Raw genomic sequence first — 23,574 nt, forward strand, 5'->3', positions numbered from 1 at the left:
CGAGTAATGTTCTAGGAGTATATACAAATAGCTCGTGTTTAATTAATTACCTAGGAGTATCTAAGATAGCCCTATCTAGGTAGCTATGCTTTCCAATTCTATATTAGGTTAACTGAGTGTTTTCACTGATTTATCTTGGACTTTTTTATGGAATATATTATGCTAGCTAGCTTATATATATATATACCTATGGTAAGTAAAAAACATCTTAGCTTTTGGCCAGTCATATTTATTCTACCGTTACAGTACAGAAGAACCCTTTTCGTTCTTAGAGCTCCTGGGGTCTTGAATATTTCTTACGTAGGTACCTAGGTATATTTACTTATCCGCCTTCTATTATCTCGATGCTATTTAAGCCTTTAGAATGAGTGGATTGTGAATGATTATTAGATGATGGTGGGTCATGTGCTATGCTGGTGGTAGTTGATATAGCGGTGTAAGAAGAAAGAAGAAGAAATCTGAGATATCGTAAAGTAATGGCTATCGAGGGTATTATATATACCTAAACTAGCAATAAAGAATACTAGGGATTCTCATTTCCTAAACGTAGTGTAGTATTATGATTTAATTTTCGTTAGAGCTTCGTGGTACCTTTCATTATCATAGTGTCCAATATGGCTTCTTGCCAGGACAATTACCGTGATCATTCATCCTACATCGTCTTCATGGTTATGTCTGAAGGATGCTCCTGCGACTCTCCACCCTTTTTCACATAATCTATCTCATCCTTCAAAACTTTGACCTGCTCCGATGCTTTCTTGTCCAAGTGCTCCTCCCCATTCGCTTGAGGGGTATCTGTCACACCCTTCATTGGGTCCAGATCCGGGTCTTCTACGCTCTTCTGTGTTTCGTCATCTCGTTCTTTGACTTCTTCTTGAGCATTGCCATCTTTCTCGGATACTTTCACATCTGGACGTTCCTCAATATGATGTCCATCCTCCTTGTCCTCCTCTCCCGGCATTTCCATGTTCCAATCTTCCTGAAAGCGATCAGAAATATACTCGTTGTAGAAGCCGATCTCGCGCTTGCTATGTGCGGCTTGCGCCTGTCGGATCCACTCCGGGTCGTGCCATCCCTTTTTCAGGTCACCCTGGTACCGCACTATATCATGTCGGAAGTTGTTGTTGTTTCTAAGCGCTGAGATATTTGGTCTTGCGTTCTCTGTGCCGGCATCGAGAATCTCCTTCTCGTCTGGGAACTTTGCAAGTACTTGCTGCTTCTCCTCTGTGCTTAATAGGTCCCAAGCCACTTTGCTGCAAAGTAGTTCCTGCGTAGCGCTTTAGTAAAATACCATGAATATAAGATATGTGTAGTTGTATGTGAGTAATAGCTTATATCATATAGCTATTCATAACAAAGATAGGAAATGGGTATCCACTTACTCGAAGTTGGGCAGTTGCTAGCGGTGATAGGGGGTTTGTAAGCATCTCGTCGGGGTTATCATACTTGTATCTAAACCTTTTACTGTTTGAAGGTTTTCCATTGGTACTAGGCTTGCTCTTCTTCATAGCCGGTCCCTCGCGAGTAAATTCATCTCCCTTCCCATCATTGTCGATATCCAATATGTCCACGTCCCCTCCCTCAGATGGGGCCGAAACAATTCTAAGCTTATGTGATTGGGAGGTGGAATCACTCTTTGCAGTTGAAGGGCGGCTGCTTGCATGAGACTTGGAGCGGGTAACGCGAACGGTGATCACATCACCGACTTCCTCTTCAGATGGGCCCTTGGTGTCTGAAAGTGTCGCGTCATGCCCACGAATAGTCAAGTCTTTGGAAGAGAGCTCATCCGATGAGGAGTCAATATGTATGGGAGCAGATCTCTTGGATGACCTGGTTGATCTTCTGGTGGGCTCTTCGGCCTTTTCTTCGGTCGCACCTTTAGTTCTCTTTCGAGGAGGCATGTTTGAATGCTTGTCTAGGATAAATAAATAAGGGAAAAGTGAAGATGGCAGTGTTAGGCGAATATAAAGAGGTGAAATCTTTAATCAAAAAGAGTTGCAAACTAGAGACGAGAGAGACAGAGAGAGAGATAAGGTAGGTAGGTAAGTCAAAGGAAGCATCTAGTAATTCATAACAGCACTGAGAAGTCAGTAAGAAGTCAGTAAGAAATCAGTAAATGTGGCACTGGGGAATTATGGCAAAAGAGAACAAAAGCAATTGGAGAAGAGTGAAATTAAGGACGTTTCTTTTTGGTCTGAAAGATTTATTTGTCATTGTACGAAGTACACCTGATATATAGTAACTATGAGGCAGTCGCAGCCTCGGCCACTACGACTGCAACTGCGGCTGCGATTTGCGATGAGTGAGAGATGTAAGTAAATGCGGCATGGCTTAAAAGGGAAATAACGGCTGGTCGGCGCGAATGATAGGTGGACTAACTGCTATTTTAAGCCTTTTCTGGATTGCTTTTTAGCTCTGTCATTAGGTACCTATTAATCGATAAGAGATCTTTCCCTACCTAGGTTAGGTAGGTAGTTTGGGTTCCACTGCCGAATTATCCAATCCTCATCCTTGCAATCCCCTGACGTTGCATTACCGACTTTCAACTGGACAACCTTGGTTAATTAATCAACACTCTTTGATATTGGAGATAACTTCACCAAACCAAACTAATATAGTACCCTTTCTTTAGTGACTACCCCTCAAATTGATATGTGAAAGGAGTCATATCAAAGCAGGTAGCTATTGATTTTATTTATTTAAAACCTTAGGTTGGGACAACAACGTATTGGTTTATTTACCTAGTTAATTGTTGAACTATCTGTAGCTTGTCTTTTTAGACACGTACGCTACATACACCAGATACCTATTACGACATTTCTTCCACTCTTCCCCTTAGCGCCGAATAACGCCAAACAACACTACACAACGCGACCACAGGTTCCGAAAAATGATCAGGTCAACCCAGATAGCCCGCTTGGGCGACGGTATGTGTTATCTACCTATATGCTATACGTTATACTCCCTATCTCAAAGCTCCGACTAATAATAATTATCTAGGTTTGATGCTCTGCGCATCTGTCGATGACGAACAACAAGTACGTTATTGTCCTACTTCTTTTAGTCGCCTATAGAGTATTCATATCCTATATTATACAATACTAACCGTCTTACTACTAAACAGTCAGAATCCTCTCTCCCCGAAGTCAAGTCGCAAACAAAAATCATACTACGCCGACTAAACCGCAACGCCGAACCCCAAGCCAGCATCGAAAGCGGCAACTACACAATCCAGTACGCCCTCCCTTCCTCTCTCCCCTCCTATCCAAACCAACCAACCAACCAACCAACCAACTTTACCCCCAGTTCAGTTCAGTTTCCAACTCCCAGCTAATCTTCCTCCCAGCTACCTCATCGCCAACGACATAGTCTACATCTGCATCAGCGAGCGGTCCTACCCGCGCAAACTAGCATTCACCTATCTCTCCGACCTATCCACCGAATTCGCGCAATCCTACCCCGCGCCGCAGCTACACTCGCCGTCCCTACGGCCCTACGCCTTTATGGAATTCGACACCTTCATCACGCGCACCAAGGCCCTGTACGCCGACGCCCGCGCGACCCAGGGCCTGGGCCGCCTAAACGACGAGCTGCGCGACGTGACCAAGGTCATGACCAAGAACATCGAGGACCTGCTGTACCGGGGAGATAGTCTGGAGCGCATGGGCGAGATGAGCTCTAGGCTGAGGGACGATAGTCGCAAGTATAGGAAGGCTGCTGTCAAGATTAATTGGGATTTGCTGATTAAGCAGTATGCGCCCATTGGTGTGTTTGTGTTGATTGTGTTGGTGTTTATTTGGTTCCGGTTCTTTTGAGGTTGGGCACTGAGGAGATAGTAGGGAGTGGGAGTGGGAGAGGGAGTGGGATATGGGATGGGAGTGAAGGGGGCGGGAGCAAGGAACGAGGAATTACGCAAAGTCCTTACGCAGATATGTATCACCAACAAGCAGCATGAGGAGAAGCACAGGAGGACAAGCATGAGTTCAATCTTCAATTGTATCATTGGAACTCAAGTATGTTGTATAGTAGGTTAGTTACTACAGCATCGGGAGAATCTCGAGAATAGCTCCCTATGAGCACATAGTCCTAATATCCAAACTAATTAGACTACTCACTCTATTGAGTTCCTTTCCTTTACTCGACTTGTTGAATGTTTAGCTTACATCCCCTTTCCCCCCTCTCTCCCCCTCTATAGGCCTCGATGCTATATATCTACCTTGTATAAGCAGGGCCGTAATCAGATATATCAGATCAGATCCCTTCTTCCTTTTTAATAGACACCTAAACGCCTCGCCTCGCCTTTGCTCTTTTAGACCTGCGATAGATTAGGTATATATATTTACCGATATATAAATAAGACCCAATTGATTCAAATGCACAGGCTCCGAACGCCGTAACGTAATTAAGTTAAGCTCGCAACCTAGGAATTCAAATAGCCTCCCTTACTTCGTCCCCCCCCTTCCCCCCCTTTACATAACTCCGCAGTTCGAAGCGCTCGGCACCATGGACGCATGGCTCCACTCCAGATGCTCCTGGAAAGCGGCAACGCTTTCGAACCCTCGACCTTGCGTGTACCGCACGCGCTCCATGTCGTCGTCGCCCTGCTCCTCGTAGTAGTACTCGTCGCAGTGCGGGCACAGGATCCGCGACCGCCACTCGCCTATCTCCGGGGGCACGTGGTTTGCCACGGCGACGGGCGCGAATACTATCGTCTTCTGCTCGCCGTTGGAGAGCGCGATGCCTCGGGATTGCCAATTCGCAGTGGCGGGGTTGATGTCGTTGTCACCGTCCGCGCTGGGATTATTATTATTATTATTGTTGTTGTTGTTGTTGTTGCTGTTGGTGGTGGTCTCGCCAACTCTCGTCGTATTGCTCGTAACGGGTGCGGGGAGATCGTCGATGCGCGGGGGAGGCTGAGCTATCCGCGTCGTCGGGACCGCGCGCAGGTCCTCCCAGACTAAAAACCCGTCGCAGAAATCGCACACGAACGCTACGTCTCTCTCCGCGTACCTCTCGAAGCGGCCTGCCTGCGCGCACGCGGCCCGCTCGTCCTCGACGCGCACGTCGCGCCCCTTTTGAACGCGATACACCTGCAAGGCGCCGAGGCATCTTACGCTCTCGGCCGACGTCTCGATCTGCTGCGCGGAATGTATGCGTCTGGCGGCACGGCACTGGGCGCGGTGCAATTCTCGTCGGAGGGTGGTTGTCTCGTGGGCCCAGGATGGGTCTATGGAGCCGCCGTGGCGCACCCAGTCTTTAAAGGTCTGCGTGTGCAACTCGAAGCGCGTGCATAGGATACGGAGGTCTTCGAGGGACTCGTCTGTTGAGGGCGCAAAGCAGAATTAGGCTTATTAGGTCAACTTCTCTTTCAGGGAGCAGGCAGGTAAGTCTTCTAAAGGAATAGGGAGATGGCATATAGGTAACGATATGTATGTGAACCAGTGCGAATGGAAGGTTTAGTGGATGAGAAAAGGGGGGGTAGAACACTTGGCATACCTATGCGGTCGTTCTCGTAGTAGTACCTCCCGTTGACAAGAGCAGGCAGCTCCTGGAAGTCTTTCTTAGCCTCGTCGAGCGTCTCCTCTAGCAGACGTAGCTGCTCGAACTCGTCAGACCCCCAGGCCCGCTTGTCGGCGAACATCATGATGCGCAGGCCATCGTTAAGCGAGTTCGCAATGACGGCCAGGAGCGAGCCAACGGTCTCGTGGCTCATGTCCTACCTGGAATTATACTCTCTCGCCCCAAAACGGCGGAGAGGGCAGTGTATGAATTATCGGTTAGTTGCCTATACTTGTGCTTCCCGACGTGACGCGATCCAATCTGGCACACCTCGTCCCCTTCCTCCGTCTTCCTCTAGAAAGGTGAGTGGGTAGGATGAAAACTTAAAAAGGGAGGTAGATGTCTCTTAAAGCAAATCGAGGGACCTTTGCTGTATTATATTTGGTCTCCTTTTTATTTTCCTTTTTTTGCGATATGTAACGAACCGACGAAACTTAAAAAGGGTGATAGACCTTCCACCTACGTAACTATCGTTTTAGTTAAAGCTCGGGGAGACGGATCTAGACCGGAAACTAGCTGCCGGCTATCGAGATGCAAGGGACGGGGAGATAAGATAGGTGTTATCAGAATGTGTAAGGAGCAGTGTGATCTAAAGGTAGGTACCTATGTTAATGACGCAAGCTATTGTTTAAATAATGCTCTTGTATGTTGGGGGCAGAACAGAATATTGAATTATAAGAAGATAAAAGGAACAGAGAAAAACGCCTTATCGTCCGAACTCTGCTACTTGTATAACGAGCATGGAACAGAAGCTCTTAATAGCCTAGACATGGAGAGACCTACATAAATGTACATGATACTTTTGTTTCGTGTCTTTAATTAGTATATATTTGGTCTAGCGTATAATTTCTTGGGTCCTTAAGTTAATTACTAGTGATTTACTAGGCGTAGGGCTGATATTATATTATTATGCATGTGATTGACGACAGTACGAATTTATGATATTTCGCACGCTAGAAGGTGTCCAATATATGTAGGTACATACCCGGTGCATGAGCGCATACTTGATGCATGTCAGGCATTTAGTATAATTAGGTAGAGACTATAGTACTAAGTTGTCTAACCTACCATACCGAGTATAACCGATTAAGAGGATTTCCCTCCGGGCAATTCTGCCTGGTGTAGTACTCTATTTCTATATGCCAACATTAAGTATTCATAACTTTATGTCAAAGATACATGTGAACATGTCATCCTCTAAAGTTCATCTTACTCTACTTCCTCTTCTTCGCTGCGCCGGTATCCGCACCGCTTGTTTTCGCGGTGCCCTCGACTTTCTCCGTGACAGCTTCGGCATTTAGTAACGACTTAGGCTTAACCTTAGTCTCCTCGGTTTCTTCATCATCGCCACCCTGGCCGAATTCGTTGACTCGGGTGTAATCAATCCTATACGCCCAACGCTGATACAGGTAGATGAAAAAGATGATATCATCTCGGAATGTGGCTAGACGATACAAGAACGGCATCTTGATGGTAAAGGCGAATAGATCATCGATGAACGTGTTTATGAATTTGTAAAGCATTGCCTTGCCCGGCATGTGAGCAACGCTCTTAAGCCGGTAGTTGATGTAAAGCGAAGGCACCATCATCAAGAAACCATATGCGTATACAGACCCTACCAGGGTTGTGAGGATATACGAGTACCACGATTTGTGTGATTCGTAGACCAGCGACCAGATAGCATAGCCGATGAGTAGAGGGACCGCAGCAACGTACATGTACTTGAATGCGATCTCATCATACTCCTTCGTCTTCTCCTCAGTCTCGCTAAGCTTATATTTATCCTCAAACGCGATTCGGTACGGTATCAATGATCCTGGCGGAGCTGGCCGCACTCTGACATCCACAACGGTAGTAATCTTCCAGAACTCGATAAAGATACCAATACCTTGAGTGCCGAGAATCATCCAGCTGGTATTCTGAGAATTGTCGATTAGGTAGAGGAAGATGACCGCTTGCATAAAGACGTTGGCCAGGATCGAGCGAACCGAAATACCGACGTTGTCCTTCTTCTTGCGGTAATGGGCGATATCGGATCCGAAAGCAAGCATCTCAAGTAACAAGTGCGCAATACTCACGACTGCTGTTACGCCAATGAGATAAGGGTTCGTATCCAATAACATCTCCTTGATCATGTCAATCTCGCTTCCATCGCTTCCACCTGGCATAGGCGCGCCATACGCAGCTTGGAGTTGCTGCTGCTTAGTGTTGAAATCCATCGTGGCCATAAGGTTGAAATACAAGCCCTTTAGGTTACCGAGGTCGAGCCGTATAGGCAGTGTCTTAACAGTTTCATTAAGAAGTATCATGTGGCTCTTGAGTTGCCAGAACGTATTAACGTATAAGACGGGGTCTACAACAGATGTTAGCTTTTATATGTCCACCTAAGCAGAAGAAAATAAAACCATAGATGAGGGGGGATACCTACAATACCAAGAATTCTGCCCAGAGCCATCGCGAGCACCCAAGGGCTGTAGGATATTAGCATTAGTGTGGCAGATTCAGCCAAGCTAGGACCTTACCTCTACATGCACGAATTGTCTTACAGCTGGCTGCAGTTGTGGATAGGTTAAGACACCCATGCCGGTAATGAACGATAGACTAGTATTAGGATGATAGTAGCTTGCGATGATCGGGCCGGTGATTTGTTCTTCGGGCTCTTCCTCTACCATCGCTTCAGACCGTCCTTCTAGCAAGTTGCGGGTCTTTGCTTCCTTCTTCTTTGGAATATATTGTGTCAAGGGGTGCACAAAATGGAAGGCTTTCGCGGGATCGAATCCTGGCTCCTTAGGGTCAAGATTGGCTCCTGTCAGTCCAATATAGAAGTGTCCCCAGAGCGTCCCATTCTTCTGAACAGCCGAAGGTACATTGAAATTACCTTCGGCAACCCGTGTATCACTCGAGTTGCTCAGCTTAAAACTCTTTTCGCTAAGGGCAACATACTCCTCTGGCACATCAGAGATCTTGGTGGGCATGAAGGACGGGGAGAGCGTAACGACAATATCGACGGGGCTATCATCAGGCCAGATAGGCGCGAGCCGCTGTGGAATGGGATTCCAGACGGCGCCTTCGTCGAGAGTTTGCGGGCGAAGTTGATAAGCAGGTATATCGCCGGTATTCGCGGGAACCTGTACAGTATTGCCGGAGGCGTCTTGAACGGTGGCGGTTTGTGTCTTGTTGCCGCCCGTCAACTGCTTCATCAGCAATTGCATGCCAAACCATATCGCTAAGCCCTGGACGATTTTTCCGACTATTGACTAAAGAGATAATGATGTTAGCTTCAGCATTAAAGTCGCTATTAAAAAAAGATTGTAACGCAACAACTTACGCCCTGCCCTTCGCGAGCGTCCCCGGCAGGGGCGGCGTTTGCCTCAGGCATTTCTCCTAGTAGTGATGCCCAGGCTGTAATACGGACTTAAGGAATATGCACTATTTAGGAAGTATTTTAAGGTAGATGCGACCTTAATCGACACTTGGTTGGGATCGTGATGAATTAGGCAGAGGTTGTTATGCCTCTGTAGAACGTCGCCAGGAAAAAAAAAGAATAGAGTAGGTTACATGCTTTTTTTTCTGATAAGACGTATGTAGTTGGAGGTATCGCAATCCTAGGCGATTAGGTTCTAGCCGGCTCTGGTTGGCCTGGACTCCCTCCGACAGCGGTAAGATCGGCGAATCACAAACCGATGATGGTGCACGACATAAGCCTGTACCTAGAGAAACTCGCAGGAATTAGGTAGGTACCTAGCAGGACCCCTCAAAAGTCTGTCACGACTTACCACTATTAGGTTAGGTACTTGGATACTATACTATAATATGTACCCAATGTCCCTAATATAATATGTATGTCAACCTGGCTGACTTGTCAAGTGCGACTTTGCCTTACTTCATAGCTTTCGTAAGCCATTTCTATGTCAGCTGGCAAAGAAATGACCAATTATAATTCATCTTCCCCTTTATCATTGCCCGAAGCGATTTGTTAGAATGACTCGAGGCTTGGGTTTTTCTTAGGTGTTACAATACCCAATGCAGTCCAAGACGCGCCTAAGACAATTTTTTTTTCTTCACTCTTACTCATACATATGCTATACACATACACATATGCCATACATACATACATACATAATACATATATTGTAGCAACACAACGGCCCATTTTATAATAGGCCCCTCGGCAAATCAAGATATGTACCTTAACTAAAAGCTGTTACAGCCTACAGCCTACAGCTCAACCAATGCTGGCAGTATGCCACAACAAAATTCATTATTGTCGAATAAGCTACGTCATTGGTGAGATGAACTTTAGTGACTTGGGCCTAGCAAGAAGGAAAAAATGGCAGCCAAAACGGAGATTCATCGCTTCAACGCCCAAGTCCCACCTTGACTTTGATTCAGATGCCGCTTCCCGCCACACACAAACACTTTCACACTTTCTTGTTGCGCTTCTATACTTTTCTATCGTTGTTTGCGAGGTCTGATTTGTGTTGGTGACTCGATATCTTACATTCCTCCCGAAACAGCACTCGCCTCTTCGTACCCAGCTCCTTTGCCCAGCCCAGCTTAGCTTCTCTTATCATAAAATCTTTGCTTCCTCCCATCTATCTTAGTAGTCTGAGCTTATTCCGCCTTATGCCCAACTTTCCCGTTTTCTTCTTCTCTTAGTAGCCGGCTCTAGGAAGCACATCTCTTTACCTACCTTTATAAAAATAGTCTAGGTCATTTTTACGCCGACACATTCCTAAGTCTCGCCCACCCATCTCTATAGACCCCCACTTCTATCAGACATTCTGAGGTTCGTAATACCATGACGTCCGGTCCGAATTCCAACGCCACCCCGCGGCCGGCCAAGATCTGCGTCTACTGCGGCTCGTCGCCCGGGAACAAACCGGCGTATCTTAAAGCAGCCCAAGAGCTGGGTAGGCTTATGGCAGAGAACAATATCTCTTTAGGTATGTTCTTTCTTACCTTTCTCTTTTTCCATATGGATATATAAAGAGTTTTATTATTTGAAGCATAGCTAATATCCTATCTCTAGTTTATGGAGGTGGCACAGTAGGGTTGATGGGGGAAGTAGCGAAGACAATAGTATCGATATCAGGACCTGATGCCGTCCACGGTATCATCCCCGAAGCGCTAGTTAAATGGGAGCGAGATGCAACGTATTCGTCGACTAAGGATGCCAACGGGTATCACGTTCCGGAAGAGCAGATCTACGGCCGAACGACGGTTGTAAAAGACATGCATACGAGGAAACTGATGATGGCAAGAGAAGTGATCGAAGGAGGACCCGGAAGTGGCTTTATTGCGCTCCCTGGCGGCTACGGCACGATGGAAGAGCTACTCGAAACAGCCACATGGAACCAACTGGGTATCCACGACAAAGGTGTTTGCTTACTGAACACAAACGGATTCTATAACGGCTTAACGCAATGGATTAAGACGGCCGTCGACGAGGGGTTCGTTAAAGCAGGCAATGCCGATATCTTGGTTACGGCAAACGATGCCGAGGGTGCGCTCAAGGCCTTACGGGAATACAAAGTTTCAGACGCGCGTTATGGATTAAATTGGGGTAACGAATAAAGGAGTCGTTGCATTAGAAGCATTACGAAAGCTACCTCCTTGGGTATATATTGAATACTTAGCGCAGAATTCACCGGCATTTGCTGATATAGCTACACTCATTCCACACAATGCGAAACTGGTGTATCCTATCTATGTATTACCCCGAGATCTGCGATATCGAGCTGGTTCGGCTTTCTATGCCCAATTCGCATCCGTAGAAGCTAGGAATCTAAGCGACATATTACAATTGTAGATATTTCAAGCGGTGAGATACTTCACAACCAGGTTTATTTCAGGTGTAACTCATGCAATATGCTCAGTTTGTCTTCGGCTTAGCAACTTAGTTGCACAACAGGAGTTCACGTCTAGAACAATTTGATAGGCTATCGAATAGCGATTGGTCCCCCGTATAGACAGGAAGTTAAAAGGTAATTATAGAGATGAAAAAGAATCACATCTTAATGTTAATTATAATTGAGAAAACTACCTACTTATTACCTTGCTTATCTGTGATTAAGATTTCTATATTTTTGGACGATGTTCTAGTAGTTAATATAAAACCAAAAATATAAACATAAGAAATTAAAGAAGTTATGGTGATCCCGGAGGCTCGGTTCAAGCCGCTTCCTTTCGGTCCAAGATTCGTAGCTAAAGGTGTCGCCCCTTTTTTATATTAGTCCACTAAGTTAGTGAGTTAGTGAGTTAGTGAGTTTAGTGTCCGTTGTCAGCTGCAAACATACGCCTTCCTCACGTCTAATCCCTTAAGAAAATTCTTCTAAGTCAGGCTTACTTATTATTATTTATTACTATGTATTACCTATTTTCTTGGCGAATGAGATAAATAACTCGACACACCTGCGCTTATTATATATATACCTATATATACCTATACATACATACATGTAATCGTGGAACAAAACGTCCATCATGTACAACTGTGCCAAGGTTGACATATTCTCCCAAACATCAATATGAACAAACCTAAGATCCTCTTCATTGATGCTTATGATTCTTTTAGTAACAATATCGTTTCTCTTCTGACAACGACGTTACAAGCTCATGTTGACATCTTACCTATTGATCCTCCTGAGCTCCACCCGCAAGCCCCAAATTTTACTCACGAGTTGACTATTCTGCTGCGTCGCTATGATGCTGTCGTCTGTGGTCCGGGTCCCGGATCACCCAATTTGCCTCAAGATGTGGGGCTTATGAGATATATTTGGGACCTCGAACCGGCGCATCTAGTCCCGGTTCTCGGAATATGCTTGGGGTTTCAAAGCTTAGTTGTCAGCTGTGGTGGTATTGTGAAGAAACTTAAGACCGGCCTTCACGGCATGATTCGGGAAATCGATCATGATGCTGAACAACCTAGCTTAAACGAGGGAAATATCTTCTATGGTCTTCCACCTTTTAAAGCTACACTATACCATAGTCTATACGCGGATATCGGACAAGATGCCATATCTGCAGACAATTGGACGGCATCCAAATGGACATCTCCTGTACATTTGCCTGACATTGTTCCCTTGGCTTGGGTATATGAAGACCGAGGTGATTATATAGAACGAATCCTCATGGGTATGAAGCACAGAACAAGACCATTCTGGGCTTTACAATATCATCCCGAGTCCATATGTACGGAACCAACAGGTCATCAAGTAATCAAGAATTGGTTTAGTGAGGCTATACGATGGAATTACACGAACGGCCGCATCACAGATTCCACTACTGTTTCACTCGGTTCTATTACTAGACTACCAAAATCTAGTGCATATAACGCTAAGGACAATCTAGATTTAAATGGACATGGCTTGAATAATCGCTCTTTATTAGCAAATGGCGATAGCGAGCTAGCATCCTTTGGGATAAATCACCACTACGGATCGAGAATTATAAAACTACCAATCCATATCGAGGCTCCTGACATTGTTGAGATACTACAAGGCGATAGGAGGGATTTCATCATTCTTGACTCTGCAAGCGCCAAGGCAAATAGAATCGGAGCTGATGTGCGAGGGCGTTATAGTATCATCGCCTTAGATGTTGATGAGGCATCGAAGTTGGAATATAGAACCGGGGATAGACATGTCATCGCCCGCTGCTCATGTTCTCGAAAGCCTTTCCGGTCCGAAAAAGTTCATCTCGCCCCTGGGCAAACGATATGGCAACTATTAGCCGAGTTCTGGACTAAGCGTAGAGTGGCACCCGATGATCGCTCAGCACCTTTCCTTGGCGGGTTCATGGGCTATACTACTTACGAGCTTGGATTAGAGGGTATTGATGTTAAATCTCACGAAGAGAGGAGTCACAACAGACCAGATCTCTGCTTCGCCTGGGTTACCAAAAGTATTGTGATAGACCATACGGAAGGGACCTTACGCGTTCAGCACTTATCGCCAATGGAGTCTGAAGGAAACGACTGGGCAGACTCTATCGTCGAAAAGCTTTCAACTTCGCTAGTATGGTCAGATGGACTTCGTGCGAATTTCAACAAGCGTACACAATTGAGCCAGCTTACACCACCGTCAACACCAGATTCTATATTTGCAAAAGCACAAATACAAGTGCCGGACGCCGACGAATATGAGGCAAAGGTCCAAAAATGTCAAGACTTCATTGCCTCGGGCGATTCGTATGAGTTGTGCTTAACAGATCAGACGCATATCACGCGACCAAAAATACCCCCAACGCTAGAATCCTGCCCTCTTATGCCCCTCGAACCTGGAAAACCAGCTCAGACTTCGTGGCAGCTATACCGTTCTTTGCGTTCCCGCCAGCCAGCCCCCTTTGGTTCGTATATCCGGCTTGGTGGCGCGACGCTAATCAGCAGCTCACCAGAACGGTTCCTCGAGTTCAGCGCTGATGGTCTATGCTCAATGCGTCCGATGAAAGGCACAGTGCGTAAATCAAGCGCCGTCTCGACCCTCGCACAGGCCGAAGCCATCTTACACGTACCCAAAGAAGAAGCCGAGAACCTAATGATCGTCGACCTCGTGCGACATGACCTACACGGCGTATGTGGACCCGGCCGCGTAGCCGTCCCTAAGCTCAACATCGTCGAGGAATACGCCAGCGTGTTCCAGATGATCAGCGTCGTGGAAGGCCTGCTACCGGAGAACGACGACGACGGGATGCCAAAGAAAACCGGTCTAGACGTCCTGGCCGCGAGCTTGCCCCCCGGAAGCATGACCGGCGCCCCCAAGAAGCGCAGCTGCGAGATCCTGCACGAGATCGAAGGTCGCCACGAGCGGAGCTTATACTCGGGCGTCGTGGGATACATGGACGCCGCGGGCCGTGGCGACTGGAGCGTTACGATCCGGAGCTTGTTCCGCTGGGACGACGAGACTGTCGAAGGAAATAACCAGCAGCAGCAGCAGGAGCACGAGGTCTGGCATATCGGTGCTGGTGGCGCGGTTACCGCTCTGAGCACCGCCGAGGGCGAGCGCGACGAGATGTTTACGAAACTTAAGGGGCCGTTGGGCGTGTTCGATGATGAAGCGTGAATATTACATTACATATTACGACCGACGAATCTACGGGCGGGTTACATGTGTTCCAATGTTTTATTAGGTATATAACTACCCTAGGTACCTACCTACCTACCTACCTAACCGGTATCGATCATATTAGGCGCATACAGGTGCGAGTAAGGTATCTGTTATTATTTATTTATTTATTGTATAACTGGGAGAGCCCCCATTTGCGGGGCTAAATGACTCAACGATGCATTATAGGGATGAGGAAAAAGAATTCGGGACGGGGGAATATCGCGGCTCATTCATCATGGAGCTCGCTTTTAGATGGGATGGGATAGGATAGGATAGTGTATTGAAATTAACTAGGTTACTACATATAACTAGAAACAAATTATAAAGTCATATTGTATTTTCAAGGCTCATTCTTATGTTTGTTTTAAGAAATTATTGGCGTATCATATCATTCATCTCAATTGTCATTAGAATCCTATCTAGGTAGGTAGGCAAAATATGGGACATTTCCTCCCCTTACTCCCCTCCTTAGGCGTAAATTCGTCCCATACGCACCACCGTGATCTTCATAAAACCTTTCCATCACACGGGGGGGAAAAAGTAAGCCCTATAGCTCATCCCTCTCCCTTTCCGCCGCGCTCCCGCCCGTCGACCAGGAGCTCAGATCGTCGAAAGCCATGATCTTGACGACGAGACTAGTCCAGCCCGTGAAGTGCTGCGTGCGCTGACCGTTGCCGGTTTCGGGATTATATTGTTCCCAGGCGAAGCCCGTGTCCTCCCAGCTCTGGTAGACGGTCTCGACTATGTTGTTCCGCAACTTAGCGTATAGGGTCTTGGCTTTGGCGGCGAAGGGGCCGTCTTGGGTGGCGTAGTTCTAGAATGGGTTGGTTGGTTAGCGGTGTGTTAAGGTTTATGTGAGCGTCTATAAAGGATCGGATAGACTACCTAGGTTTGGTAGATATGGGATAATAGAGATGGGGGGGAAGGGGATGAGAAGGATAAGGTTCGGTAGTAGTTGAACTTACTCGGAGTTGCACAATGGCAAGGTAATTGATGTTAATCCATACAGGGCTACGCCAGTAATTCTCATCCGTGCCGTAGAACTCGGATTTCTTGCTTAAGCTCCTGATACCGTGAGGGCTGAACAGTTCCTCCTCGTCACCTAGGAGATCGAGGAGTTTACCGAGCTTGGGGTCGTCAGGCTGAAGCAGACCTAGTAAGAACGGAAATAGGGAGATATAGCCCTTGTGGCAGACGAGTGTGTGCTCCTCAAATTCGTCGATCGTGGCGTCGCAGAAGCAGCCTGCGGATTCCGACCAGTGCAGATCAACCAAGTTGTGCGATATACCATCGAATACCTTGTTGTACTCTTGCACGTCTTCAGGGAGACCGACGAAGTCCGCGATCTTCGCTAGCACTCTGGCTGTCATGCCCATCCAGGACATCAAGTCCACGTGTAGCTCACCAGGATGGGGAGGTTGCGGTCGGGGGTAGTCGTCCAATCCGCTCGTTAGGACGTGTTGAATAGAGCGTCCGCGCCAACGGTAGGCTTCCTTCGTAGAATAGGCCTGTCGGTCGTACGATTTGATATCGCCGAACTGGGTCTTCTTGAACCACTGGAATTGGCGACGCAGAAGAGGATATAGACTGCGAAGATACTCGATACCCAGTGAGGGGTTATCGACGTGTGCGCTTTCTAAGACGGTGTCTGGTGTGAGATGTTCTTTCTCGCCTACATGTTGACTACCATTGGTCTTCTGCAGCCTCTCGGTGAAAGCTTCGAGAACCAGATATAGCGTTGGGGGGTTGGCGTAGTGCGGGTATTGGACTTGAAACTCAGGAGGCACCTTACTTCGAGCTTCTTCGCCCAGGATTTGTTCGCGGGCAATCCAACCATCCTCGTCCATCAAGTTGTACCAGCTCTTGACAATCTCAAGGGTAAGATCAATATCCCAATCAGCAATGGGGAGGAGGTGAAAGCCTTCATCCCATAGAAACCCGCGAGGGAAAAAGGGTCGAGACGGGATACTAGAGAATAGTTCGTAGGGGCCTTCGAGCTGCTCTTGCCTACGTGCGCGAGCTTCTGCGGTCTCTTCCCAGAACCCTTCGTTTTCCTCATCATACTCGGGAGCGTACGACCGATCTACCACATGTTGTCCATAGAAGTATCCTATGCCTCCAGCAAGATTGGAAAGCATACTTCGCCCGAATTTGCGGTACTTGTCGGCGTTGAACGGAGCTTGCGGCGCAAAGACGTCCACAAACCGCTCGTTGAAAGACTCAGTCGTTGACTTGATCTCCCGAGTTAGGTCTTCGCTTGTAATATCCTTACCAGCAGAGCCGCTCGAGAACAGAATATCAAACTCGAAAGCCCCCTCAAATACCTTTTGGACAAGATGAAAGTTTCCAGGCTTAGGCTTGTTCGAGAGTTGGTAAACTTGCCAGGGTGGGGGTGCGTTCTCGGCCCCATACTCCTGGATGATCTCGTCTACACCCGCCTTGAGCTGCTGGAATAGGAGTTGCTTAGCCTGCCATAAGTGCTCTTCGGGTACAGTTAATGACTGCACTACCGTCTTGCTAAGATCTCTTTTGCTAGATATGGCATGATCGCTTTTGGGATGATCGCCCGTGCCCTTAGTCACGACTAGCTTATAGTCTCCTAAAACCGCGGACTTGCCAACAAAAGTCACATCGCCTTCGAATCCGTGCTCGTCGCCCTCGCTGCCAATATCAACGGTCTCACCGAGAGACTCCGAGGCAACGTAAAACAGTACCGTGGTCTGAAGGTCTGAGGGTGCATCATCTCGGGGCTCGCCTTTAATACGGGCTGCCCAGCTTCCACCATGAGCGCCACTCGGGATCTTGACGAACTCGGTAGTTATGTCAATTTTGTTTCCGGCATCACGAATATGCTGCACACCGCCTCTTCGGGTATCATACTCATCCCATCCATAACCAGCCATTCCCTCATGTTGCTCACATGTATAACGGAAGCCTAAGTGCTAAAATTAATAATCCCGCTCACAGCTTTGACTTAGGTATGCCGTAGGTTATATATGGCTTACTATTTTGGACCTCGACATAATTATCAACCTTTGCCCATAAGAGACCAGTGGCCAAGCTCTTGGGTACCCTAGGGCGGACTCCAAAATACAAGTTTGGACGATAAGGACCCCATAAGAGGCTCTGGTTGTTTAAGCGGCCAATTTCGGCATTGAGAATGCCTTCACCCTCAACTTGACAAGCTGCCAACGGGGCAAATAACGGTACGGCAAGAAATGACAGTATAGCTGTCAATTGACCTGAGAGCGTCATGACGGCATCGAATAGGCGAATCTCCTTCTTTAAGAATAATTTAATTAGAAGAAGTAATGGCTTCGATGCCGATTTTCTAGATATTTCCGATTAGCGACCCAGTCTTTTGGAAGCTTCAAAAGTGAACACAGTTTTGGAATTTTGGTGCGGGAAGCTTTCAATTGGTTTGACGTCAGGGTCCACCCCGGCTCCTTTGTAGGTCAGGTACCGCAGTATGTACGTACCTGACAGGTACACAGGTACAGGTATCTATGCCAAGACGCCCCACTAAATTTATCTTGGCACGCAGCCTCACCGATAACCTTATTCACATCTACGCCAAGAAAAAAGGGAAATTTTATACGTAAGTCATAAGTCGTAAGAACATACTATTAATAAGATAGTTTGCTAACTATCTTGTTTTCCATAGTTATGAGACTAGTTTCACTTGAAGCTATCTCATGACTCGTTCAACTACGCTTTTCATCACTTCAGCTATTAATAAAAGGTTTAGGACGGATCCATTAATTTATGTAAATCGTTACTTGAACGACTAAAGCTTACCCGTGGCTGTACATACAACGGCATCTCGCCTCGCAAAGCTAATATATAAAATGTAATATTGCAAACAGCCGTTTCTCACGTCAGATTAAACGAGTCTCCATGTTTACAGCCGCTTTTCCGGAAAGCTTAACTGTCAGGATCTGCGGGGATTGCTTACGCTGCTTGACTAAAATGAATGCATTAAATGCGCCACGAGCTAATGTAGACACCACCACACCGTCTTGATTTATAGAGCCAGAAACGACTTCGTTTTATTCTAATATCTAACGAGTGACAAATTGCTACTCTTTCTCGAGAGCAAAGCTAAAAAAAGCTATTGACTGATAGGAAAGAATGGAACCCAAAGAAAACCTTGCCATGCCAAAACCCCAGCCCTGATGTGCCGAGCGTAATCCATACACCTAATCCATGTATATGTATATCATACATAATATCAAAACGTATCACACATAGCCCATTTATCCCAGGTGGACCTCCATGTTAGGGCGGGTTGGGCTGCCTTCGATCTTGATCTCCTTGATCTGGCCTGCGTTATAGTCGGTGTGGTAGCTGCTAGCGATCTTGCCGAAGGGGGTACCGGAGAGGCTAGTGAAGACTTCCTTATTATGGCCGCTGTCGCTGCTCTTGACGGTGAAGTCGCCGGTGGTCTTGCCCAGCTTCTCGTAGGCAGCCTTAATAGCAGCGTTGGTGGCCTTCTCCACGACAACATCGAAGCGGACCTTTTGGATCTCCTCTGGCTTTAGGTTTCCCTTCTTCGAGTACACGTACATGACGATGTCGCGGAGCTTGGCTCGGTTTTCAGTCTTGTCAGCCGAGTTGTTGGCGTCCTCGACGGCAACCAGCTTATCAGCGGGCTGGACTCGGATCAGATCGAGATTACCATTGTAGTTCTTGGTAGTGACCGTGTAGAGCTTCTTGCTTGGTAAACCCATGCCATCATTGACCGTGTATCCCTGCTTGGTTATATCAGGTACTTGCTTGGCCCTAGCCATCAGTGTATCGGAGCGCTGTAAAATTGTCGTTAGTAATGCCTAAAAGAAAATGATAGAAGCCAGTTTACCTCTTCGACCTCATTGGAAGTCGGGGCACCTAGAACACCAGGAAAAACGTTACCAAGCCCGAGAAGGGCAAAGGTTGCGGCCTTGAAGAAGGAGGTACGCATTTTGTATACTTGTGAGTTGGAAAGTGGTTATAAGACTAAAGGGACTTGGTTGATGAAATTGAATAGCTAGTAGCTAGAAGGCTTGTTCTGTGAAGGTGATGGAGATGATGAAGATGAGAGACCGAAAACAAGGTGAACCCTTTGAGCCTTTATATGCATTTTTACAAGTCCTATCCTATCCCGATCATCATTCTCAGAGCTGTTTTCATATTCAAGTAGATTTTAGTATAGGCATGTAAATGGTGAGCTTGCCGTATTCCGATTATCATTCCATGTGCCTTTTCGGTACTTGAGCTAGCTCTGGTAGTAGGATGTAAATGGTAAGCCTACCCCATCTGATGATACCAGCACGTAGGTGGTGAGCTTATCTAATATGATCATCATAACTAGTGCGGTATTGGCTTACGCCCCTGGAGCTGACTCTGTTAAAAGCATCTAAGTGGCTGCCTGAGAAATTGGCCGCTTGTGCTACAGCTAATATCATACGGCAATCCATCCGAGTAGCCCTGTGTAAGCGACTGTTTTTATTTAGAAAACTGATATCATATCACACCTCTACAGACGGAAACAACGCCAAGAGGATTCAAAGTACCAGTTTCTCTTTGTCAAACTTTCTAAGATAATAGCTACCTTCGAGGCTATGCAGTTGATCATGAGGCTTTGCAACTTAATAAGATCTTATACGTTAGTGCTTCATTCTTCCAAGGGCGGTAAATTGCAAGGCCGCTAGAAAGATCGACAGACCGATGAAATAAAAAAATAGCAACTTCCTTCGTAAAGTCAACGTCACGGTGACTTAATCTCGCGGTGAAATCCATGGACCGATTTATAAGGATCAAAGTATTTTTCTATTTATCCTTTAAGGAATCAATATTGTGATAACCCTACTGATTATGACGTATCGAGACATGAACTAGAGCAGAACTACTCGAGAAGAGTCAGCTTCGTACAAGTTTCCGTCCTGGATATCAATATCGGGGCTGTGATTGTGGCTATTAGCATGCGAAGAAGTTTCCCTGTTTCCCTGTTTCCCCACGTCTTATTTGAAATACCATAGTATTTGTCACTTGTAATCGCTAATAATCGCTAGCTACATGTGTTCGAGTCAGCTATCTCACATACCAACCTACAATCCAGACTAAGATAGTCTGTCATACAAACAGACTCTCCCATTTCACAATTCACGGACAATAACTGAAATGCACGTACTTGACCTTCCAATCGAAATAATGCACATGGTCTTGTTCCAGGCTGTCATTTCCCGTGGGGCCACAAGAGGCCTCGGACTGAAGCTTGTCTGCAGTAGGTCGATTCCTATCTTTGCTAGGCTGGAAACCAGTTGATGATAACTGATAATTCAGAATAATTTTATAACTGCCTTCAACCTACTCTATTTGAGTCGCGAATTCTTGAGGACTTTGGTGTTATACCTCGCTGCAATGACCCCTAGCTAGACAGTTACTTTTAGATGGCCACTGTCCAACAGTGCACAATCATGTAATCCCTTCGCCTATGCAGCTCGCCACATGGGCAGGCAATGCCGATATGTTAAGGCTTCTTTAGGAATACTTGCTAGATTTTGAGGATGTACCATTAGAAGCTGATTCCTGGTGAAGCAAGATCGAGCTTGGATCTATCAAGGGAGCATTGATGCGCGGAGATATGAACATGTTCCGTCTGGCGATATATTACCCTTCACCAATGACGCCTGATAGCAGAGATTTTGCCGGTCATCCATTCAGTCAAGTCGATCCGTACTTTAAGCATGGTAGAGACCTCCGATCTTCCCTTTTATGCACCAAGACTCCAGAAACATTTCAGTACATCCAGGCGTTCTTTCAAGATTCGGGGTTAGATAAGTGGTTCCTCTTGGTCCGCTGCACCGAGCGAGGTAATGTAGACATGGTAAGATATCTCCTTGATGCAGGTGCCGATATAAACGGCGGAGAAAGGCTTAATTGAAACCCACTATCCTGTGCGGCGCGGTACTAGCACGAAGACATAATTGATATACTGCCAAAGCGCGGTGCTGATCCCAACTATCAAACTATGCAGCAGCGCGGCTCACTACTAAGAGCTACAGCTATGAGCGAGAGTATGAAGATTGTGCGCAAGTTAATTAACAACGGCGTCAAGTCCATCGATAACGACTGGTGGCCGCTTTTCGAAGCTGTTCAGCTTGAGCATATTGCTATGGTGAAACTGCTACTGGACTTGAGCATTGGCGATGCAGCTGCTCGGTCGCAGATATTAGAGCTAGCGTTAGATATAGGCCTAGAATCTATGGCACAGCTTTTGCAACAGCAAGGCATAAGCCTGCCGTCATGATATTGGCGGAGGCATGTAAGCGTACACAATATCGAAGTTGTAGATGGTAGGTTCTTATGGTGGTGGGGATGACGGTAGAAGATTACCTTTGTACCTAAGTAGCTTTATAGATAGGTACCTAGGTACATAGACGCAGTTAATTACGTAATCCAAGTCCCATATAATATGGCCCAATCAGAATGCATAAATCAAGTGCATCTACATTTCTTCTAATCATGACGACAACTGATTCTTTATCTTTATTTAAAGAAACTTAGGTACCTAAAACACGATACGACAAATCCGAATAAAACCCGAGCCTTCTTCACTTCGCAATACATTAACAAACGGCGGCCAAGCTTTTAAACTCTTATAGCATTCATAATTAAAATTGCATTATCCAAATCAACCCTGCAACAAGAAAGAAGACATGGCCGATCAAGCTCGCCGGCGAAGAAATCGCCCAGACAGCAAGCAGATGTGGGATGAGTCCGAACGCCGAAGCCGCCACGAACCAGACGCACGCGACAAAAGGGACGATCGCGGTCGGGATCGAGAGGACAGCCACCGCGGCAAAGATCGTCGCTACCGGTCTAGATCGCGATCGCCTCGGCAAGACCGCCGCGAAAAGCACCGTGACCGTCGCGAGCCTGAGAGAGACCGAGCTCGAGATAATGATAGAGCATGGGCTAAAGGGAATGATCACCACGATAGGAGGGGAGGGGGTAGGGATAGGCGACGCGGTAGGGATGAGGGCGCAACTAGAGGTATGTTCCGCGACGAAGCTCCAAAAGAGCAACTAGCTCCAGGTACATCTAGGATCAGGGCTAACTAAAAATTAGGACCAGGTCGGGACCGAAGCCCACGGCGCTCTGCATCGCCCGCTCGAAGTCCAGCAGGCAAACTAGACCGCAACACACACTCACACAGCAACTCTCCGCTCCCAACGCGACCACGCCCCAATAACAGCAAACCCGAGGCCAGCGCATCATCGCTCCAGTTCAAAGTCGGTTCCAAACACCAACCACACGAAGAGGAAGCCCCCAACCGCGGCAGCGGCAGCGGTAGTAAGAGGGCAACAGGGAGCAAACGCGACGTGCAGGAAGAGCAGGAGGACAATAGAAGGCGAACAACCGAGACGCCGGATAGGGGAGATGCCATGGACGAGGACAAGGAGGAGGAGGACGATGATGATGTGGTAGTGGAAGAGGACGACGGCCTAAGCGCGATGCAGGCTATGATGGGCTTTGGCGGCTTCGGCACGACGAAGGGCACGCATGTCCTGGGAAACAATGCAGGTGCTGTGCGCAAGGAGAAGAAGACGGAGTACCGCCAGTATATGAATCGTGTCGGCGGTTTCAATCGTCCTTTAAGTCCGACGCGGCAATAGGTTATTTTACGTAGGTACCTGGTAGGTAGGTAGTCTACGAGGGATAGGATAGGATAGGAGAAATCATGAGATGGAGAGGAAGAGGGTTATTCCATGGCCAATGTGCTACTGGAGTCATTGATATTAAGATGAATAGGTTATGAGGAGCGGTGGTTAATGTGTTTACTCTTAATTTGATACTCGGTCACAGTTGTTATACCAAGGAGTCTGGTTTTATACAATAATATTGTGGGACTTGGATGTGCTATACC

At 46.9% G+C, this 23,574-nt stretch overlaps 8 protein-coding genes across 9 annotated transcripts; 3 read left to right on the forward strand and 5 right to left on the reverse strand.

The window, feature by feature from the left end:
- Nucleotides 1-652: 652 nt before the first annotated feature.
- On the reverse strand, nucleotides 653-1,901 carry GL218_08155 (putative proline-rich early nodulin protein; the record flags this gene model as incomplete). The annotated part of the gene is made up of 2 exons (XM_033584947.1): nucleotides 653-1,267; nucleotides 1,383-1,901. The coding sequence occupies 2 exons, from the start codon at nucleotides 1,899-1,901 to the stop codon at nucleotides 653-655; spliced, it is 1,134 nt and encodes a 377-aa protein (XP_033440974.1).
- A 989-nt stretch (nucleotides 1,902-2,890) lies between these two features.
- On the forward strand, nucleotides 2,891-3,815 carry GL218_08156 (Protein transport protein sec22; the record flags this gene model as incomplete). The annotated part of the gene is made up of 4 exons (XM_033584948.1): nucleotides 2,891-2,927; nucleotides 3,001-3,038; nucleotides 3,125-3,234; nucleotides 3,347-3,815. The coding sequence occupies 4 exons, from the start codon at nucleotides 2,891-2,893 to the stop codon at nucleotides 3,813-3,815; spliced, it is 654 nt and encodes a 217-aa protein (XP_033440858.1).
- A 654-nt stretch (nucleotides 3,816-4,469) lies between these two features.
- GL218_08157 (uncharacterized protein) lies at nucleotides 4,470-5,713 on the reverse strand (the record flags this gene model as incomplete). Its single annotated transcript, XM_033584949.1, has 2 exons — nucleotides 4,470-5,320; nucleotides 5,497-5,713. 2 exons carry the CDS (start codon nucleotides 5,711-5,713, stop codon nucleotides 4,470-4,472), a joined length of 1,068 nt encoding a protein of 355 aa, XP_033440973.1.
- A 1,060-nt stretch (nucleotides 5,714-6,773) lies between these two features.
- On the reverse strand, nucleotides 6,774-8,938 carry GL218_08158 (Cleft lip and palate transmembrane protein 1 like protein; the record flags this gene model as incomplete). The annotated part of the gene is made up of 4 exons (XM_033584950.1): nucleotides 6,774-7,912; nucleotides 7,988-8,030; nucleotides 8,082-8,816; nucleotides 8,888-8,938. 4 exons carry the CDS (start codon nucleotides 8,936-8,938, stop codon nucleotides 6,774-6,776), a joined length of 1,968 nt encoding a protein of 655 aa, XP_033440970.1.
- A 1,422-nt stretch (nucleotides 8,939-10,360) lies between these two features.
- Nucleotides 10,361-14,621, forward strand: GL218_08159 (Aminodeoxychorismate synthase; the record flags this gene model as incomplete). 2 transcript variants are annotated; one of them, XM_033584952.1, is made up of 3 exons in its annotated part: nucleotides 10,361-10,505; nucleotides 10,592-11,125; nucleotides 12,952-14,621. In XM_033584952.1, 3 exons carry the CDS (start codon nucleotides 10,361-10,363, stop codon nucleotides 14,619-14,621), a joined length of 2,349 nt encoding a protein of 782 aa, XP_033440972.1. The 2 variants fall into 2 exon arrangements, with proteins under 2 accessions (XP_033440972.1, XP_033440971.1); XM_033584951.1 differs by lacking the exons at nucleotides 10,361-10,505; nucleotides 10,592-11,125 and having other exon boundaries at nucleotides 13,518-14,621.
- A 592-nt stretch (nucleotides 14,622-15,213) lies between these two features.
- Nucleotides 15,214-17,921, reverse strand: GL218_08160 (putative mannosyl-oligosaccharide glucosidase; the record flags this gene model as incomplete). Its single annotated transcript, XM_033584953.1, has 3 exons — nucleotides 15,214-15,480; nucleotides 15,632-17,601; nucleotides 17,672-17,921. The coding sequence occupies 3 exons, from the start codon at nucleotides 17,919-17,921 to the stop codon at nucleotides 15,214-15,216; spliced, it is 2,487 nt and encodes an 828-aa protein (XP_033441003.1).
- A 1,001-nt stretch (nucleotides 17,922-18,922) lies between these two features.
- On the reverse strand, nucleotides 18,923-19,626 carry GL218_08161 (uncharacterized protein; the record flags this gene model as incomplete). Its single annotated transcript, XM_033584954.1, has 2 exons — nucleotides 18,923-19,471; nucleotides 19,525-19,626. The coding sequence occupies 2 exons, from the start codon at nucleotides 19,624-19,626 to the stop codon at nucleotides 18,923-18,925; spliced, it is 651 nt and encodes a 216-aa protein (XP_033441002.1).
- Nucleotides 19,627-22,363: 2,737 nt separating this feature from the next.
- Nucleotides 22,364-23,323, forward strand: GL218_08162 (uncharacterized protein; the record flags this gene model as incomplete). The annotated part of the gene is made up of 2 exons (XM_033584955.1): nucleotides 22,364-22,700; nucleotides 22,776-23,323. The coding sequence occupies 2 exons, from the start codon at nucleotides 22,364-22,366 to the stop codon at nucleotides 23,321-23,323; spliced, it is 885 nt and encodes a 294-aa protein (XP_033441001.1).
- Between the last annotated feature and the right edge of the window lie 251 nt (nucleotides 23,324-23,574).

The sequence above is a fragment of the Daldinia childiae genome (genome assembly GCF_008694065.1).
Source record: "Daldinia childiae strain JS-1345 chromosome Unknown Scaffold11, whole genome shotgun sequence".
In the NCBI taxonomy this organism is placed as follows: domain Eukaryota; kingdom Fungi; phylum Ascomycota; class Sordariomycetes; order Xylariales; family Hypoxylaceae; genus Daldinia; species Daldinia childiae.